The 22,755-nt window shown below is 37.0% G+C and overlaps 1 protein-coding gene across 1 annotated transcript in view; it reads left to right on the plus strand.

The window, feature by feature from the left end:
* LOC121382815 overlaps positions 1–22,755 on the plus strand; it is a 104,039-nt gene that overhangs the window by 2,103 nt on the left and 79,181 nt on the right. The window contains exons 2-3 of the mRNA XM_041512439.1: positions 710–1,370; positions 2,551–2,939. Of these exons, the coding sequence (XP_041368373.1) occupies positions 755–1,370; positions 2,551–2,939 (1,005 nt within the window). The 5' untranslated portion in view covers positions 710–754. The remainder of the gene's footprint in view (positions 1–709; positions 1,371–2,550; positions 2,940–22,755) is intronic.

The following is a 22,755-nucleotide window of genomic DNA, read 5'->3' on the forward strand; positions in this document are numbered from 1 at the left end:
AACTGACTGTAGACGGGGAAATCTGATAGATGGAAACTGACTGTAGATGGGGAAATCTGATAGATGGAAACTGACTGTAGACGGGGAAATCTGATAGATGGAAACTGACTGTAGACGGGGAAATCTGGTAGCTGGAAACTGACTGTAGACATGGGAAATCTGATAGATGGAAACTGACTGTAGATGGGGGAAATCTGGTAGATGGAAACTAACTGTACACATGGGAAATCTGATTTTTGTGATGAAAACAGTGCTGTTACAAAGATTTAGTCTTTCACAATTCACGCTCACACCAAGACTGCAAAATGTATGTTCTTTTGTGCATCCCAGAGGATGCATTGTCTCCATTTTTGGGTTCCATGTGATGTTTTAATGCTGTATATACGCATGTCTTGGGGATCCAGGCAGGGTTTCTGCCAGAGGGTAAAATGTTTTGCAGATTTTATTTTTTTAAGTTGACCTTTTGACAAAATTAATGACTTATCACGACTGTATGATTTTCTTAACTCTAAACCTAACCCATTTTCTTTCTGGGGAAGGGTCCCCCATATTCCCTGTCGACTGTGGTTGCATTGAGCGCACATTCAATTCCATAGTACCATACCCAAAAAATTATTTCTGGTAGAAACCCTGCCAGTAAACCCCTGCATCATAACTGAATGTTGTAAAATTAAAAAAAAAAAATTCATATTGTTCTTTTCTGTTTTAGGTTTGATGTGATCACTTGAATGTACAGTTTGTGAGGTAAATCAACATGGATAAGCAATATTCAGTACAGTTCTTTACTTCATTCGTTGAAGCCATGCAGAAGTTCTGTCGGGAGTACATTGATTTTGAGCAGTGTGTGGAACTGAGTGGCTACCTGGCTGTGGAGATAGACAATCATAAAAAGGAACGGTATGTGCTCAGTGAGATGCTTCAAAGTTCGGGAAATGTCATTAGTGAGAGTTACTGTACGAAGGCATTCAAGACCCTGCGTAAAGAACCGTCTGTGTGTGAGAAAGACGGTGAAAACCGTTCTCCAAATCATTACAGAACTGTCAGTAGGAAGACCAGTCTACAGTCGACTGGGCTATCAGTAGATCTGACGGGCAGCACTGAGGAACGGTTCCAAGGGTTCCAGTGTTCAAATCTCAACAGAAGAAGACAAAACTTTGTGCATTCCACCCAGAGAATGAGGCGGTCAGCAGCGCTCAACTGTCGGCCCGCTCTCTCCCACTCGCTAATTGCCCCCCATAGAATGTCAGTCAGCCAGATTAATGAACGTACTGGTGACCAGATAAGCAGCAGATCTCCTAACAGCGTTCCAGGCATACCAAAACGAGGCATCACAGACGGCAGTTGTAGTCCAGCTCCCACAGTTAAGAAAGGTGCGTGTTGTTTACATGTATTTTAGCAAACCATGGGGCCTCATTCTCCCACAGTTAAGAAAGGTGCGTGTTGTTTACATGTATTTTAGCAAACCATGGGGCCTCATTCTCCCACAGTTAAGAAAGGTGCGTGTTGTTTACATGTATTTTAGCAAACCATGGGGCCTCATTCTCCCACAGTTAAGAAAGGTGCGTGTTGTTTACATGTATTTTAGCAAACCATGGGGCCTCATTCTCCCACAGTTAAGAAAGGTGCGTGTTGTTTACATGTATTTTAGCAAACCATGGGGCCTCATTCTCCCACAGTTAAGAAAGGTGCGTGTTGTTTACATGTATTTTAGCAAACCATGGGGCCTCATTCTCCCACAGTTAAGAAAGGTGCGTGTTGTTTACATGTATTTTAGCAAACCATGGGGCCTCATTCTCCCACAGTTAAGAAAGGTGGGTGTTGTTTACCTGTATTTCAGCAAAGCATGGGTTAATTTCACTCTGTGATGGCAAAACCTAGCAAGTTGAGTTTTAGCCAGAATTTTGTTAGACACATTTTTGTGGACTTATTAGGTTACTCTCCTACTCTGATGATGCTCAGTTACTTAGCTTACAGTATCCGATGATGATACAATACATGCTACAATGATTACAATTGATTATTGAGAATGTGCTAATTACGACTTGCTTGGTTTTACCATTACAGGGTAAAACTGTCCCTTGTTTGCATCTTGAAAACTATTGTGTGTTTGGGTGTGTGTTTGTGGGGTTATAATAGTGAACAGTAATAATATCAGTGGTAGAAAAAAAAGGTAAATTTTATTTTTCAATTTTATTTAAATAAAAAAAAGGTCTGAGCAAATAATATTTGTGTAATTTTAACAGATTTGAGCGAAATTCATAACATCATGTACCATAGTAGGAATCATTTTGTGGAAAAGTTTGTTGACGTTTGTTTTGTTTAACAACACCACTAGAACATATTGATTTATTAATCATCGGCTATTGGATGTCAAACATTTGGTAATTTTGGCATATAGTCTTAGAGAGGAAACCTGCTATATTTTCCTATTAATTAGTTGCAAGGGATCTTTTATATGCACCATCCCACATAAACGTGACTGTGCTCTGAATGATTTGGTAAAAGCTGGTGATGAGTGGAACTGGTCTGTATTGGTTCTTTGTGTTTCAGATAAACTGGACTGTGCTCTGAATAATTTGGTAAAAGCTGCTGACGACATTGTGAAACAGAGTGAGTTGTGTGCTGACTTGGATGACAGTACTGTGTTGACCGAGAGTGTTGATGTAGCCGGTGGCGTGCGGGTTAAGAAGGAGAGTGAGACGGACGTGCCATACATGGTGATAGACAACCCACTGGGTGACGTGTGTCACCTCACAGTGATAGACAACCCACTGGATGACGCGTGTCACCTCATGACAGACAGTGATAACAGCCCCGCTAATCCGGGGACACTCGACACTGCTACATCAGGCAAACTGGCTTTTGATTCACCAGCAGTATTACACAGTGAGCGACAGCACGGTGGTTCAAACCCTGATGGGGGATTTCAGTCTGTGCAGGTGGGTGTCTTCATATTTTCTTAGCTTAAACTGCTCTGTTGTACTTTAACATATAACCAGGGTTTCTGCCAGAAGGTAAAATGGGCATGGCGCCATACCCAAATTTTTTGCAGATTTTATTTTTTTAAGTTAACCTTTTGACAAAATTAATGACTCTTTATCATTACTGTATGATTTTCGTAACCCTAATATTTTCTAAACTTAACCCATTTTCTTTCTGGGGGAAGCCCCCCATACCCCTTGTTGACTGTGGCTGCATTCAATTCCATAGCACCATACCCAAAAATGTCTTTCTGGCAGAAACACTGGTAACATATATACCATTATAACGTTATTTTATACACTGTATGTACATGTAACTAACTTATACACCATATATATATATATATATATTTATTACCCCAGTGGACACTCATAAGCATATCTTCACATCATCATCCTCAGAAGCTTTGTATCTGATAAAATATACTCACAGAAAAAAGTTCCTGTGCATCATTAAAATTTCAGTAGGACTTACATTTTTAAAATTTAAAAATATTGTGATTTACATAGATGTACTATTTATCTGTTAAAAGTACGGTGATCCTCTCCTGCCTTCTGAACCTGAAGTACTGTCTACACAATGCTTGGTGCGCCGTCGGTGATGATGTAACAGAACAACGCACTGATGTACGGTCATGGTCGTACTTTGTTATCACCTAATCGGTTGCGTTCAGTTCTTCCACTGATTGGCCTTAACTTAGAGATGCATTAGGATGTTAAACGTATCATTTCCAAATGATTCCATATGTGCACCCGCTTAATACTGACGATTTGCTGACGTGGTGTCACGTGTCGACTCCCTAAACATGGAAGATCCCTAGTACCCCTAAACTGTCGACAACATCTCCGCAGATATTACACAGTGTTCTGATGAATACCAATGAATACCAAAATTACTAGCAACAGCGTTTGTGCCGTTCTAACCTCAGTCATACCCATTGTTCGAAGGAGTCCATTTTCTGGGAGGCGTGGCATCACACTGACGAAGATCAGATACCAACAAAACTATTTTTCTGAGTGATGAGAATCCATACAATAGTTTTAAAGTCCAATGATAAGAAAAATTACGCCAAACAGGAGCACATGACCAAGAATGCTAGTAATGCAACGTGTGATCACAAAGTATGAATAGTTCACGCAATTGACAGGACACCGCTGGAATATTGACGAGAGTGATTACACGTTCAGTTACTGAAATTTTTATAACCAGATTTCAAGTAAATTATATTCTATATGCAATCATTTGGTGCACAGGAACTTTTTTTCGCGAGTATATTACAATCACAATGCAAATGAAGGGGCATGACTTTGAACTACATGTATGCAATGTATGATTGACTAACTGTAACATACGTGACGTCACGTAAGGTACTACATGTATGCAGTGTATGATCGAGTAACTGTAACATACGTGACGTCACATAAGGTAGTGCATGTATGCAGTGTATGATGGAGTAACTGTAACATACGCAGGGTGCAATTTGTTTTTAAAATTTTTATTAGCAGTTTTTCCTACTGGATGGAGAATTGATTAGCAACTATTGGAATTTGATTAGCACTTTAATAAAATGAGTAAACATGAATAAAACACATTCTTTTCAATAAAATTGCATATTTCTTATACATGTATCTGTATTGTGGGCTGCTTACCCCAAAATAAAACAAGTACAGAACAGTACATGTGAAGGGTCATCACTGTCACTATCAGAATAATCAGTGTAAAATCAACAAACTGAAATCTCGTAGTCACGAGATACCAAACGTGAGTTCAGTCAGCCGTTTGTCGTTAATGTTTGGCGAATCATTGGCGAATCAGTTAACTTGGCTGCGATCACGGAAAATCGACACCCGCAAGTGCGTTCTTCTCCCGCGATCTCAATTCAAAGATCAATTTGGTTACAAAAAACATGCATCGCAAACTGCTAGTCATTGTTACAATATTGCATCACGATCGCAAGATTTTGCATCGCTTTTTGCGATGCGAACCCGGACATTTTGCAGCCTGCATACGTGACGTCACATAAGGTAGTACATGTATGCAGTGTATGATCGAGTAACTGTAACATACGTGACGTCACATAAGGTAGTGCATGTATGCAGTGTATGATGGAGTAACTGTAACATATGTGACGTCATATAAGGTAGTACACGTATGCAGTGTATGATGGAGTAACTGTAACATACGTGACGTCACATAAGGTACTACATGTGTGCAGTGTATGATGGAGTAACTGTAACATACGTGACGTCACATAAGGTACTACATGTATGCAGTGTATGATCGAGTAACTGTAACATACGTGACGTCACATACGGTACACATTTGTTACTTCAATTTCTACAACGCTGACATATGATACCAAGACAACAAAGTCTAGTAATTTCACAGACAGCATTGTCCTGTAAATGTAAGCTAAGGCTAAGGTCAATGACGTGACAGTTATGTATTTAATGTTGTATTGAAAATCTCCTGTTACTTATACTGACAAATGATGCATGAATTAAATCCAGTGTCTGACTTCACTTTGAAAGTCACAAGTTTTCTTTCGTTTAAAATGATTTACCAAATTGCTAAACTTTTTTTGTCTACTGTGCATCTCACCACAGTGAAGTAATTTAAGAAATATTATGATTGCATTAAATTTTGTATCCTAGTAGAAATCAAATATTTAATATTATTTGTATCACATAAGTTACATTTGAGACTGGACTCCAAGAAATAGATCTATGCTCAGGCCTGGAAATAATTTGTTTAGTTGTGCTTGTTAAAGTTACCTATGTCAGTTAATTTGAGCCTGTGAAAAATAAAACTGTGCCTGTCAACCAAATGTTGAAATAATTGTCCTTTATGAATCATGTATGTTATTATGTTATACCCGAAGAACTATTCATGATGTAGTGAAAGTTTCAAACCCATATGTAGTCCTTCCTGTACAGAAAGCTTTTTTTCATACTATGGAGAGAGAGAGAGGAGAGAGAGAAGAGAGAGAGAGAGAGAGTGTGAGTGAGTGTGAGTGAGTGAGTGAGTGAGTGAGTGAGTGTGAGTGAGTGAGTGAGTCTTATTTGGATGGATTATAAGCTTACTTGGTTTTGGATTGAGGTAAAAGTTTGTGTTGTATCTTATTTGGATGGATTATAAGCTTACTTGGTTTTGGATTGAGGTAAAAGTTTGTGTTGTATTTTGTTCATTATTAAATATAGAAAAAGTAATAAACTCAGCAAATAACTACAATCAATTATGGCACTTGGATTGAGGGTGGGGCGTTTTGTTCATAATCAAACAAGTTGACATTTCGTCGGACTTTCTGACATGCTGCAATTTTATTTGGAAATGAAATACAGTGGATATTTTTCCATGAAGCCAAGTTGAAAAATTCATTTGGTTAAATATATGTTTAAAAAATTACAACAGAAAAAATTATTTTCATGACTGCCATGTCATTGCAGTGAGATCAACAAAATGTCAACGAAATTCCAATGACGTTCGAAACTATAACTTTATAATAACAAAGCACCTAATAAACGTATTGAATAATGTGTTCTTTAGTTATTTTAGAATAAATTTTGTTTCCATTTAATGTTGATTGTATAATTGACATTCGTAAGAACAACAACACAAGCTAAGGTACTGTTGATAAATATAGACTGACAGCTAACCGGAAGCATGCACACATCACACTACCTGTTTATTCGGCCGATGTAAATATCAGAATTTAAATAATGACCACTACCTGCGGTGCTATGGAATTTTGAAGGAGCAAAGTAAAATGTCAAATGGAAAAAGGTGCACAATTTTGATTTACCGTATATCTTTGCCTATAAGTCGATTTTTTTTCACCCAAAAATTATTTTATAACTTGGGGGGGGGGGGGGGTGGGGGGGGGGGGGGGGGGGGGGGGGGGGGTCGACTTATAAGAGGGTAAAAAAAGTTCACCCAAAAATATTACCGATTTTGGGGATTATTTTACAAGTTTTATTGTTGAAGTATGTCCTGTATGTATGTTAATTTGACAAATTTATTTTTTATAACCTTTTTTTTTTTGGCATTAGAACGGTTTTGGTTATGCAAAAAGGCGTGCGATCTCACTCACATACCAAGAGAACAGGCCACTTAGTTTAAATAACAGCTGCACTAATAGCAAAAATGTAAACAATACTAACTACCTGTTGCCTGAGTTTATTTTGAAATCTAATCACTGGCATTAATGGTTGTTCAAACAATGTTTTGTTGGTGATTAACTTCATGAATATTACCGAGCTTTCCCTGAGCTTAGACTGATCTCTGCAGTTCACTAGAGCAATAGGGACATACATCAATTCTGTAAAATTAATCTTCAAGTCCCACGAAACAGTGTTAACATTGCCTGCAGGAGTGAACTGGGGCGCTACCCACTTATAAATAGCATACATACAAATATTTGTAAATATTTTATGTACCTAGAAAATGTAGAAGAATCAAGATCTATATTGTATGATGCAGTATCCTGTAGCAAAGAGCTACAAACACAACACAACATAGGCTGGCATGCTTATTTACAAGATATGCTTGATGGTAACAACATTGACAAAAGTCTATTAACTAACGCTAAAATTCACCCAAAATCAAAATCTAGCTACGCAAACAAAATCCTTGATGACAGATATTACGAACACTTTAAAATTAAGCTACAGAATTCTGAAAAGCTGCAAATATTTAAACATATTAAAAACAAATATGAAATGGCAAATTACTTGAAATATATAAAAAATACCAATTTTAGACAAGCTCTCACAAAACTACGTTTATGTGCTCACAGACTGGAAATCGAGGTAGGACGTTATAGGAATATCCATAGAAATGACCGTATATGCCGGCTGTGCCAAAAAGAACCAGAAGATGAGATTCATTTTTTGACTCGGTGTCCAATAAATATGCATTTAAGAAAAATACTATACTATAAAGTCGGTCAAATATGTTCTGAGTTCACATTTTTGTCTGAACTGGAAAAATGTGTTTTCCTTCTTGACAGCCCAGAACAAGTAACTCCAACTGTTGGGCAATTCTGTTATGAAATGTTCAACCATAGGCAAAATGAACTTACCAGACCCTCTACTACAACACCAACTTGAATAAACACGTATACACATTCAGTGACACTTCACACATTTACGTGTACATGTACAACTATTACACGTATATAATCATTGTCATCATTATTATTACTATGTGTCTGATCTTACCATTTTATATTCTAATTATGTATCTTGTCCAATGCAGTGTTCTCCAACTTTTATGCGACCAGGTTGGCGGACAAGTGAGGCCTTGGGCCTCACAAACGAGTGGACGAAGTCCACATGGGGGGGTGGGGGGGTGAGCTCGAGAGGGGTTCGCCCTCTCTCGCACCGGAAAATTTTGAAAATCTTAAGTCACAAAAGGTGCTTTTTTTCTGGCATTTAATAGTTGATTTAAATAAAGTTAACAATAATCTATCTCATGATCTGCCGCACCGGCACCGGTCACGCTGAAGTAGTAGGGCCTAACCGCGACAGGAATCTGCATGGCGCAGAAAGCCACATGATCATACAAATGTACTTCATTCATAAAACTTTGGCGCCAAAAATGTGTATTTCTTCTGCATAGATTGTTTATTTTCTAGACGCTAGGTACTAAGGCCTATAAATTGTTTCAAACAACGTAGGGTAGGGGATGAATCATTTAATAAAATGATACAATGCACACGGCCTGTTCCAACGCTGCACAGTCCATGCCACCCGCTACCGTATTTTGCGGAAAACACTTTTTTTTCAAGAATAAACATCTCAAATACGTGTTATTATCTGGTGCGTCGAAATTTCAGATGAAAACTTATTTTTTTACGATCATTTTAGTATGCAATGGCCTGTCCGGCGAAATAGGCCAGCCAGCAACCTGATGCAAATAAACCTTAGCAGGGGGTAATTAACAATTGTTGAGCACAGTGACACTAATGAAACTTGTTAATTACCGATTGCCATGATTTTGATAATAGTTCTGGAGGCTTTAAAAATCTAAACATCAATCAAGAAAACCCAATGATGAATGGCATTTGAGTGCGACTCAGTTAATTTATCGACAAAATATCCAAGCGGAGCTTACTTTGGTAAAAGATAACCTGACCTCTGGCTTATAACGTTAATTTTAGCAGCGGTTCAATCATCCGCCATGCCCGCCAGTGTTTCTGTGATGAAAGTGCATCTATCGGCCGATGTCAAAATAAAAGAAATGAGGATGAATGTCATTTTTTATGTACATGCCCACAATTCACCATTATACGGAACTAATTTTTAAATTCAGTGTGGCCCCGCCTCCATTGACAACCGCATTAGATTGGATACAGCGAGAAACGTCGGCAGGTCAGTGGCCACGCGCCAAAATGCTCATGCTGCACGTGGTACTTTGTGGGCTGGGCTTTATTAAACTAGACCTACGTCAAATTTCACACGAAGGGTCGAACCATCACAGAAATCGGTTAAATCGGCGATTAATATCTATGTTATAAAATCAATAAATTAAGTTTGGTATCGAATTCGAAATAAAAATATTTTAAATAGGGCCTAGGCTACATACCTTCATCACGGCCTTTATAATCTATCCAGAGGTACTTCATACGGTAGGCATCTGAAAATGTTATCCGATGTTTCCTGACTGTGGGGTCTTCTGACGAAGGTCGTTTAGTGCCGGTATTAGGGAGGGGCCTTGAAGCGTTATCGTTGGTACATGTAGGACTACGGATAAATCCGAAAGCGGACAAATCTTTCTTCCCTGCCATGATTAAATATTACGTCGGTATAAACGATCAGGACGCAATGCGCTTGCCTGTGCAGGATTTTATAGGGAGTGGTCGTGACGTCATATCGCGGTAAACTGCGTGCTGATGAAACAAACCAGGGATCGTATAGCCTATAGGCCTTGGAGTAATTAGAGGAGGGTGCACGACGCTAATCGCAGTACAAACAATACACTACGAGCATTCAGACATGAAGCCCGAGCTTTCTTCAGTAGGTCCTTTGGTTTCTTCAATAGGTCCTTTGATGTCTAACTTTATGCAATAAATTTTCTAACGTTATTTAGGGGATAACCCTACTGTGTTTTCCGATTTGAGGACGTATATCGGTGGTTTTACTGTCGCAAATTTAGTTTTATTGGCGACGCGTTAGCAAATCGGAAAACACAGTAGGGTTATTCCTATTCTAATTAAACTGTTTGCTGGTTGATTTTAAATAGGAAATTGTCACATTTGTAGTAAGAATAAGCCTATACCAGCTGGTGACGTCATTAGGCAGCCCATTAACAGACAATGGGTGGTCGGACAGTTAGCGGCTCGAACATAGATGTGTAATTTGACATATATAATCTGTTCTCATGATTAGATAACGACTAATAAAGAATAATATGTTCATTTCTGACATAAAAACTTCTCAGTATTTAACGACTTCTGTACGTAATATGAACGCTACAGAAATTGTCTTTATGATGTCATTACAAAACAACCCTGTTCCTCGCTTAACCTATGACGTATTTCTGCCAGAAAATTTGCGACCGGTATATCAGTGATTTTACCACCTGAAATTTTTAGCAGGGATCCAATCAGATTCGTTCTTACAAATGTGTTGAATTAGAATATTATTATTATATACTCCAAGTCCAAGTACAGGCTAAATATAGCGATAGGTGAATAGAACTGACGGAAGTTTTTGTGTCATAGCGGATTGATTTTCGTCTTGGCGGCATTTTTTATCAGCTTGGCGGACGCGTCTGCAAAAATCTTCAGCTTGGCGGCGCAAATTCTCAGCTTGGCGGGTCTACAAGCCGCTTACTGGGGTTGGAGAATACTGCAATGTATACCATGCCATGTTTATATGATTCATATATAAATAAATGATTTGATTGATCATTTGGTACAAAAACCAGTGTACTTTCCAGAGTTATCCTCCTTACATGTATTAATATGGCGGCAAAACATGTGATACTTTGTTTTATCGTAGTGATCTGTTGTCAGTGTTTATAAATAAAGTTGTTGTCTGTGCACAAAACCATGCTGTACAGTGCCATATGGTAACAAACAGCTTTCACTATCTACTAAGGTAATATTTTGTTTTGATGCTATGTAGTTCGATTGCGATGTACAAAACCGAAGTTTGTAAAATAATTTTCTTATGTTCAAATGTTGTACATTATAATTATTGTTCTCATGTGCTGAAAATAAGAAATATTTCAATATTTATAAGTTGTTTTTCATGGGTCGACTTATAAACGGGTCAATAAAAAAAATAAGTTTTCAGGGCTTTAAATTAGGGACTCGACTTATAGCCGAGATCGACTTACAGGCGAAGATATACAGTAAAGAAGATTGGCACAATTTTGAACGGTTGGTCAAAAAGAAAAGATCAAGAGCTACCATAGGTTTTGAATTTAGTGAGTCGAGATACAGTCTGACACCAAAGAAAAAACACTGTCTAACATACGGCGACAAGGTGCCAAGTGAGCTATGACAATAAACAAGTCGGGATCTTGACGTCTGTTGTATTATTTCATTTTTGAAATCGGATTAGGTGCAAAATATTATGGTGACTTCGACTTCTCACTACTGCTAATAACTCGGTGACTTGAGTCGACTTTCGGTGAAGACAAAAGCTCATTTCGCCTGCAAGATTAGGGCATGGACGTGCTACATGATGATGAGTGGGAGGACTGGTAACTGTGTAATTGTTGAGTTAAAAATGTCTTGTAAATGACCTGGAAAGTTTATGCCCACAACACGACCTCTCACAAGTGTATTTGATGTGTCCCGGTTCAAAACGGATTGATCTGTATGGATCTGCTTTGAATGGCGGTGTGTCAAAGGCGACTCTTACTAGTAATGCAGATCAGTACGCATTGATATGCATTTACATGCATTGGACAGAACCGTATTTGGTGTGTCAACGGCATTATTGAGCATTATTGTTTATGGACCAAAAATAACTATTAGCAAGTATGATTCAAATTTAATTATACATATTGTCCGTTATTTCTTATATGTTCATCTGCGTATGAACTAAAAAAAAATCATCTGTAAACTTATATGAGAACAGCTTTGTGGATTCACACAGTTTAGTTTGCGGATGAATTTTTTGGTTCATACCCCAATGAATGTAAAATAAATAACAGACAATCCTTAAAGGCACTCAGTCACGGATTTAGTGGGCCTTATTTCTCTCAATATGGATTATAAATGGAAATTACATTCATTACAAACCTCATTATTGTATCATTCAAAACATTTTAATTGAACCATGACGCGCTTAATTAAAAAAAATTGGAACTCTTCTTGGGAAAAGTCATAAAACGTATGACAAAACAGACTCGTAGTGATGAGGCTATATATACGACAGCCATGTAATGTATTCTTGAATTTTATATAAACAACCCCCGTGTATAGAGACTTGGCAAATGAGGGCCATCTATATATGTGGCATATAATTCAAAATCTAATAATTAAATTTCTGTTACATTCATTACAACGTAACGTCATCCGATTGGTCCAGACGTAGCAACAGAAGTTTGTTCATTTTTTGATGAATGTAAAAATTACGTCGTCAGGGAACGTCATACGTGATGACGTCATTTTATATGGGCAAGTTGTCTTAATGAGCGTTATTGTTTATGGATAAAAAATAATTCTAAATAAAGTATGATGTTTTAGTGTTATTATTAGCATGTATCATTCAAATTTAATTATAAGTATTGTCTGTTATTTCTTTTACGTTCATCTGGATATGAACAAAAAAAAATCATCCGCAAACTTATGTGAGAACGGCTTCGCCGATTCACACAGTTTGCGGATGATTTTTTTTGTTCATACCCTGATGAACGTAAAAGAAACAACAGACAATCCTTAATTATTCCATGACAAAATAACTGCGAATACATTGAAATAAAATTATAATAAACAGTCGGAACATGAACTCACAATTGTTTATTTTATTATTATTATGATTAAAAAACCCAATTAGTTTTAGATTAAAAAATTATTTCAGGCGTGTGTGCATGCAACTTAGCAGAGGACGGGAGTCTAGATGGTTACAACTATAGTGCTCGTTTCGAAAACGGGTAACATGTTTTTTAGTGTCACCGATGTGGCCTACTTTTCACTAAACGTTTGTAGATTATTTTGACTGATTCGCAAAGTAGTCATTCGGTTTAATGTATAGCGTAAAAAAAACAGTGTACTGTCACGTGTTTTGCCATCCAAAGGCTGGCTTAATTATAACTTAACCCAGTTGAATCCAGTTCTACCTGCAGGGGCAAGTTCAGCCTGCCGTTTGTGTGTGTGCACAGACGTTAATCTTGCATTTTTATAGTCAACCCCACCCCACCGATAAAACACTGACTCTCCACCCCAAAATTATATTGTATTATTATTATTATGTTGGTAAAATCACATTGCTGTAGGGTTGGTGTGGACGGTTGTTACCAGAAACATGACATAAATTTAGAGGGGGATCTGGGAGTGGTCTCAGTGTTACTGACCAGTATAAAATAAAAAAATTGAATTTTATTGCCCCTTGCAATTTTGCGCATTTAAAATATGACTACATACAGCAAAATAACCTTTTAGTCATATTATATATATATATATATATATATATATATATACATACACATACACACATACACATACACACACACACACACACACACACACACACACACACACACACATACACATATATATATATACATATACATACATACATATATATATATATGTATTTGCTGTAAAATTCACTTTAAAAACCCCCAAATGTAATAGCAGCCTCAAAATTGCAATCGGTGAAAAATTATTAAGTTCAAGGCCTGTTGTCCGTAGTTAGTTTCTCATTCAGATAATCTACCTCAGCAGCTGATAATTTGTAATTTTTATTTATTTCATTATTATTATTATTATTATATTTTATTTCATTATTATTATTACAGTGAAACCCCTGTAAACCAGACTCCCACAGGACCGAAACAAATGTCCGGTCTTCAGGGGTGTCCCTTTTGTGGTGTTTTGCATCCTTTCTTGATGTTATCTCCAACAGTTGATTTTTCTACACTAAAGTTTTCACTTAGTGACCTTAGTGTTGGCTTAGACAGACCTTGTCTTTCAAGGTGTGCGAGTGCGATTGCGATTGCGCTTACACACTGTCCGTAAACTAATTTTTATTATTGATTGTCACTATTTACCATATGTAGCTGATAGTTAGACCCAGTGCCGAATTTATAAGGGGGCAAAGGGGGCAATTGCCCCTGTCCCCCTTATTAAGTCCGTGACTTAGTTAAATTTTTTATTTGTCATGTAATTTAATTTCTATGTTGAGGGGCCCCCGAACCTGAAGTGCCCCGGGCCCCCAAGGTCTAAATCCGGTCCTGGTTCGACCCATTTAATAATACCAGGAAAAAATGTGACGAGAACGATGGCATCCATGCAAGCTTTTAATATATGAATGGTACTTAAATAGACATCTTCGAAGACGTACTAATCCGGTTAAAATTCCTTTGCCTATTTAATTTATTATTAATTAGAAACAGTCCACGTTTGTAAGATAATAAAAAATGAAAAAATGGAAAAGGAATTGAATTAAATAGTTGTTTACACAAATGAACACAAATGAACTTGATACGGAAATTTGCGAAGTTGGTAAAATTGTCTCGATAGTTCATAACTGTTAGCCTACAAAGCTTACATGAGGTCCCGAAAATGGTAAGCATGTAACTTTCTACTTTCTTTAAAAAAGAAATGTAATTTAGACAAAGACAATTCTAAAGTAGACGGACAAATAAAAAGAAGGAAAAGAAATAATAGGTATGTAAGAATAGGCCTAGGTCTCGCTTACAAAAAGTCTTTTTTTACGTCTATTATTTTTCTCTTTTTTATCTTTTAAAAAAAAATCAAATAAATCTTCATTTAAACATTTGTATTTTAGCCAGAGGTTTTATATATCTACAAAATATAGTAACAGTAATCAATGATCATAGCCGACTATTTAATTTTATTTTTTGTGTCTCAAACATGATTTGATGCACAGTAGTATGTGGCATATTGACCAATCAGAGCTATCAGGGTCAGATTATTTTTACTCTTGGAACTCTGGCTGCACGCACATGCTGGTCTACATGACAACTTGTTACGCATTTATGTTGGTGTCTAAAATTATGGGTTTTTTTTTAGATTATCTTTATTATGGCATCCCACGTTTGGAATAAAATCCTTTGTAATGACAGATTTTGTTGGAGTTTGAACATTTTTTATCAACAACATTGGGACCGTTCTAGATCAATAACGTAATGCTGACTTGACATAGATGTCAGAGCCGTTCGTAACTGGTAATGTCAAATGACGTGTTGCAAAATGTTGAGGGAGGGAGATTGCATGGTTGCGTAATTGTTGAATTAAAAATGCTGCATGAATGTCAACGCCTCAACCAACACTATCAATTGATATAATTGTAGGCCTACATATAACGAGTTGTTATTATTATTATTTTTAATAATTTGAGGGATCTAATTCAGTCGGTAGTGCACGCCTGAGATGCTTGGGCTGTAGTTCTAATTAAACCAGGTTTTTTCCCCATTCCAACTATCCTAATCATGTTCGTTGTACATAATAATGAAATTCAATACAGGTCGATTCCTGCACGTTTAGCTGCACGTTCATCAAACCATCTAACACTGAAAATGTATCTATAATTGTGTACATAAAATTATCTCAATAGTACCTATTGTAATAATAAAAAATCAAATTGTCATAATTATATTTCTATAGTTCTACTCTTGAAATTTTGTAATAAGTTATTATAACTCCATTCCTGAAAGGGAAAAGAAGTCGGACTACACTAATGAACCAAACAACATAAAATTAGAAGAAAACATTATTGGTTTATTGGTTAATTTTTTGCAACATATATGTCTCTACATTTACATGTACCAATTACTTCATAAATTAATAATGCTTGGTTTTTACTCGCCTTAGCATTTTGATGAGTGCGATTTTTCACAGCCCGGTACCGGCTCCCACCAAGAATGAGTTTTAACGACTCAATGGGTAGGTGTAAGGCCACTATACCATCTTCTCTCTCACTAACCACTAACAATTAATAGCCCAGATAGCTGAGGTTTGTGCCCATGACAGCGTGCTTGAACCTTAGTTCCTGCATATGTGCCTGTTTGACTAAATATTTAGTTTGCAGTAAATTAATTAGGCCTATAGACATTGCATTATAAAGTGTAAATGTTGCTGTAATAAGAGCTAAATATATAATTTAACCTAAAAACATCTACCTATAGTAGTAGTACTTGTTTTGTTTACATCAAAATATCTGTGTGAACATATTTCTGTTAGTCTTGCATGCCGATTATTCAAGGTTAAAAATTAAAATGAAGACATTGTTCTATGTACATGATTATAAGCGTAATAGTGTGGTAGGCCTGTGGCAAAATTAACTATGACCTAAAACAAATTGGTACACAAGGGTTTTTTGCTGTAACACTATCCCAAAGACCATCTCTACATATTGCAAAAGTTAGAAATGTGTGTGACTCTGCATAATTATTTAATAATGATTTGATGACATCATTATGTAAACAACAACCATCGACGTCCCAAACTGCATTTGGCCAAGGACAAAAACATTAATACGATACTTGCAGAATAAATATTATATATTTTTCAGTTGAGTACATGAAATAAAACATATTCCAATCAGTTAACGAAAAAATAAATCAACATGGATGTAAAACGAATTCATTCTAGTAAACATGAGTATAACACCATCCAGTAAACAGGAAAGCGTTTTTGTTTCTAACTGTTCTAGCACGTGAGTTTGGAACAATAACTTTGTCACGCCTGCGCGGCTCATCGTTTTCATTTTTTTAAAAGCCACTAGTGCTACATAATAAAATAAGTTTTTCAACTATGCACAGTGAACATTTTGATTAATATTTTTAAAAGGAAAATTTCAATTTGTCAAGAGTAGTCAAGTGTACCTCCCCCCCCCCCCCCCATGATCAATACAGACAGGCATGTATATATATATCTATATCTATATATATACCAGTTGATAGTTTGCAAAATATAAATTTTCTAATAAAGTGATTTATAATTAACACAATTTATACACTCAGAATTATTTACAATTGTTCTGAATGTACTAGGTCTACTATTCACTACAGTAGGGTCACAAAATGCAGCATACCTTTTGGAAATCGAATATAATAATTGAAACAAAACAAAAACGTTCTAGCAATAGGGAGCATGAAAGTCTGTAAAAATAAATGATTTGGCCTTGTTGATCTGGCATGCGTGAGGTCATGTGACACCTAATATTAATTTAGCTTCCTCCATTTTAAGTCAATTTCGACAAGCCATGTGGACCCGATATCGGTAATTTTGATGAATAAACAAAAACAACTTAGTAAAATTAATGGTTTTAGGGGGATGCAAAGCATTTTATTTAGATACTTACTTGTCTAAACTTTATTGTTAATGAAAATATTCCCGAACTGTGAAGAAAAATCTCACAAATGAACCGACAAGCTTGTTTGTCCAAATAAGCTAAGATGTCATGTGAGCCAGTTCGAGTGATGTACTAACACAATGAGCAGATCAGTGTCTTCTCCAACCATTGCAGTAACATTGCTTTTTGCACACATGTTGCAGTGACGATCTGTAAGTCAGCATCAACTTTTCCATAAATGATTGTGCATGTATTTTGCAAACAACTGCCAAGGGCACAAATGAAACACTGCTTGTTCTCTTTGTTTGGTAAAAAATGCTCTTTTGTAGATCTGAGCATCATATCAGGCACAAAATGAACAGCATTCGCTTTCCATACCTTGGCATGCCTTAGGTGGGTCATGTATTTTGTTGTGGGTCTTGGCATGTATCTGCCAATCACAACAACAGCTTTAGGATAGTATTCAGTCAATGAAGTAAGGAGCCTTCATCAATTACTAACTGTACGTCATGTTGTACTGACGGTCTGAGAGTGTTACCATTGACAAGAACAAGTTTCCAAAGTTTATTTGCCAGTGCTGCCTTATTTTGTCATCAGATATGGTATTGGTTGCAGTTATGAAAAGTTGAAAAAGAAATTGCGGGTCGACTGATTGTGGCCTGCCATCCACGTTACAGACATGTCTTCACCCAGCTTCTGGACTTCCTTCTTCTTCAGGGTAATCTCTGCTGCTGTTGGACTGAAAATATTAAGACCGACTGTCTTTGCCGTGTTAACATTGACAAATGAATTTTCAATAACACCAATAGCAATGTTTCTAAGGGTGGGACCATCAGCAAATTGATTTCTTTCCTAAATTGTAGAGGGTAATCACAATCATATCCTCTGTGTCCTTTGCCGTTTGTGTGGATCCCAACTCTACGTGCTGATTGCTGATCGCTCATAAGTCGTCAAGTTCCAGTGACTTCTTCCATGACATTGTTTATATCAGCACATGCTGGCGTGGAAAGCAATCACTTTGCATGTTGCGATTCGGTTATCCCTGTCCCTCGAATAAGGCCACCTGCTGTTTTACACCACGCATCAGGGTCTGCCAGTAGTAAAATCTGGTGAAATGCCATCCTAGTATATGTTGCTTTGTCTCACGACATGGGTGTCCATCTGTGAAGCTTTTATCGACAACCTGGTTGGTTTTGTCAAGTTTGGTCATCTGTTGCAGGAACAAAAAGCGGAGTTTGTATATAAGTTGTGTTCAGCTACAGCAAGATATGGGAGTATCTTATGTACAGCTGACCGGTGAAGAAACCAACCTCCAGAAAGCATTTCATTATTTCAACCATAGACATATACTGAAGCCATAGTTCACTAGTTCTTCCAATCAGTGTCAGTTGCGTTTCGTGCAGCTTTCTGCTGATCCTGGTGAGATGGTCGTTGTTTTTCACAGAGCCTAGTGACAGTTAACCCTTCAACAGTTTGTCGTGCAAGGAAGAGATTACTTCAAGATCTTCGCTGTCCTCAAACTCACTCGCTACACACAACAATGTCCTTTTCAAATATGAGGGAACTCATGTTTTTGAACTGCTTCCAGCTCAACTTGACAGTCAGTCTCCTGGTCGGTGTTTTAAAGTCTCTTCCTCTAGTAGTTAGTATGACAGTCTCCCCATCCGCGTTGATGGTCTTGTCGCACAGTGCACACAGCTCCATGGTCTCCCAGAATTCTGTTTCTAAAAAACAAAATACACTGTTAACATCACAACCAACTCCTCTAAAGTGGTGTGTGTGTTTGTTTTATTATTATTAAATGCCAGAAAAAAGAACAAATACTCTGCATTGACTTTATGCATAAAATAATCAGTACATTGGTCCAGTGTGTGTGTTTTCTTCATAATGTTAGTCAATTCTTTACAACACTCCATACCTACCCCTTAACATTACGTAATTGTTGAACAGCCCATGTTCTTTTTAGAAATTAGTTTTTCAAAGGGAACAATCACACATTGAGTAACAGAATGAGTTTAGAACGTTGAATTATCGACAAAACACTGAAATTGTTAATAACAAATTGTGCAAAAATAACTTATTAATAAAAATGCAAATAATAATAACAATAATATTTTGACCCATTTGGTCAGCCATACATTCCCCCTCACAAACCACGGTCAGTTTATTAATTATTGTGCACATTCAGTTGCTCTATCATCAAGTTAAATTTGACGGATGATACATTTAAAAAATATCAGTAATAAAATATTCAATAGGGTTGGAGCTGCCGATTAATTTATAAGGGGTGACAATAATCTAAAAAGCTGCATCCCATAGCTGTTTGTATGACGTTACTTTGCATATCCCAATAAATAATAATAGTCTAAGCCACATGCCACTTCCATTTTCACAATGCTGGAATTGTTTTGTTTGATGGTTATGAATACATTCGACTATGTTTGAAGAAAATATTATAAAATATTTTTTTACCATGTACCAGAGATAGATCTACAGTGAAACTACGATAAAATATATATTTATTGTGTAGGAAGCTGAAACGACAGTGTCCGAATACCTTGTCCTCGACAGTCTGCAGTGGGTGTAAAATCCCATAGATATGAAAACATAATGACATAAAGAACGCTTACCAGTATTTTGACAAAAACAGCTCCAAGTCAAACTAGCGTGCAGCACACTGCTCTCAAATCTTCAATGGAACCAGGTCAGCTTCCAGTAAAACAAATGGCCGCGTGGTGTCACAATAGCAAACAATTTTGTTTTTATGATTATGCAGAGACTGTGATTATTCTAACTCTGGATAGGCACTAACCAATGGTCACTTTATCATATCCATACTAGAGCTGTTGTTTTTGTAGTCTAGGCTATAAGTGGCAGGCAAAACAAAAAGCCTAATATTTCAAAAATACCCCTCCCTCAACAATTTTACCTCCCCTCCCTCCCCAAAGAAAACCCTAGTAACAACAACAAATCTGCCCCCAAATAAATAGCCTACAAAACAAGCCCACATATCAGTACACATGCACAACCAAAAACATAACCCAGACTAACACACACATTTGAAAAAAAAAGTTTTATCTATGTACATATATACCAGTGGCGTATGAAAGTGGCAAGGGGGGGGGGGGGGGGGGGGGTATACGTGTGCGCTCGCACGCACGCACATACACACACAGAGATATATTAGTGGCGCAGGAAGGTGCCAAAAAGTGTGGGGAGAGGCCCGCACTTTTATATGTACATACTTTTACACTATTAAAAAGCAAAATTTCTGAAAAGTGGGGGGCACATGCCACCCTTGCCCCCCTGCTTCCTACGCCAGTGAATATATATAGAGAATAACTGGTTACTGTCTTAAGATATCAGCTTTATCCTGCGAAGGTTAGAATGGCGAATGCAGCGAGGCTCTGCCGAACTGCATTCAACATTTGACCTGACCGATATCTTAAGACAGTAACTAGTTATTTCTTTTATCCTGCAATGCTACAGGAATTTTCGGAAAATCATTATTTAATCCATTTTTGTGTACGCAAATCGAGTATCATCAACCTAGCATGGCTTTTGCAGTATGACGTCATACAAGATACATGACGTCATTCTTTGTGAGACACTGGCTACATTCGTCACATTGAAAAAGCATTTCTAAACTCTAATTCATAAATACATATACAAGTTTGGTATTATTATCTCAAAACTTAAAGTTATTTGTATTTACTGTACTAAAACAAATGATTTAAATATGTTTATTAAAAATATAGTCTGAAATACTCGAGTCGAGTCGGGGTTATGTCACGTGACCTATATTTTTGGTCACTGAGATTTATCTAGTCATCATATCTTGCCAATGAATACAGTGATTGCGGGATAAATATATATACACTATGGAATGCTTAATGGTTGTGCATAATATTAATAATTGCAGGTAGATAGTCAGTTGTAACTATTAAATTACATATGAAATGTGTCCGTTACACTATGTCCGTCTGACAATGACACTGGACTCGCTGTTCCGATTTGTTTGCGAGTCAGACAGTAGAAACCTTATCATTAGGCGAGGAAGTGAATTTCTGTATTGTTAGTTTCATTATTACAGGCCTCCCAGACTTCCTATATTTCCTATATTTTTATAGGATCCTATAAAACTATATTGAGATTCAGTTCCTATATTTCCTATATTTGACTCAATTGCTTTGCCAAAAATTGAAAATGCTGATGAATAAAATATGTCAGAAGTTCAGAAGATGCATTGAATGTGGGAGATCTGTGTCAAATGCCTATCAAGATCCTGCTCACCTGATGAGGTGAGGAGGATGTATTACTGATACAAGATGCACCAACTTTCAAAGTATTCTGGATATCAGCATGGATTGCTGGCAAGCCTTGGTATATATTTGTTGAGGTAGTAGATGGTATCTTGTGTACATACGCAAGGTAAGAACATACCATTAGCAGGGCTGGCCAAAAGTACTCATCTGGGATGAGTAAAACATTGCTCGGCTGAGCAAAATTTACAATTCAGTCTGCTGGGCAACCAAAATTTCCAAACACAAAGTGCCTGTTTATCCCTTTTGTACACTTGCAATTTTTGTAATTCCATAGTCTGCAGCCAATCTAATTAAAATTAGCTCCACTATTACATGTGGATCTAACAGCAGCCAGTTGGAGCTCATGTCCACCAATCAAAACCTTACTTGTAGAATCATGCCAGTGATAATGATATTTGGGAGCATACAAATTCTAAAAATATCGGGCAAGTCTATTTTAGTGTTCGCAGTACAGCGAACCATACCAATACGTACGGGATGGGTTATCAGTCTTCAATTTTACATTACAAATTATTTATTTATTTTAAAAAAAACCCCAAAACCCCCAGTCTTCAGTTTTACATTCCAAATTATTTATTTTATAAAATAAAACATGTTTTAAGGCATTCGTAATTCACATGAAACATGTCGTATACCCTCAGGATAATTCGGAATGTTTTCAAATTATTTTTAAATCACTGACATGATTCTGCAAGTACGGTTTTGATTGGTGGACATGAGCTCCAACTGGCTGCTGTTAGATCCACATGTAAAAGTGGAGCTAATTTTAATTGGTCTGGTCTGCAGCAAGCATGTGTGCGTGTGAGGCCGCTGCTTATTATATCGAGTACCGTGTTTGACCGGAAGTAGGCCCACCTCTTTGAATAAGCATCCCTCCATTTTGAAGGCATTTAAGAAATTTGGCATTTATTCGTAAATTGTGGTATTTTATGTCTGTGTCCGTGAAGTAA

Source organism: Gigantopelta aegis, chromosome 10 (genome assembly GCF_016097555.1).
Source record: "Gigantopelta aegis isolate Gae_Host chromosome 10, Gae_host_genome, whole genome shotgun sequence".
NCBI classification, from domain to species: domain Eukaryota; kingdom Metazoa; phylum Mollusca; class Gastropoda; order Neomphalida; family Peltospiridae; genus Gigantopelta; species Gigantopelta aegis.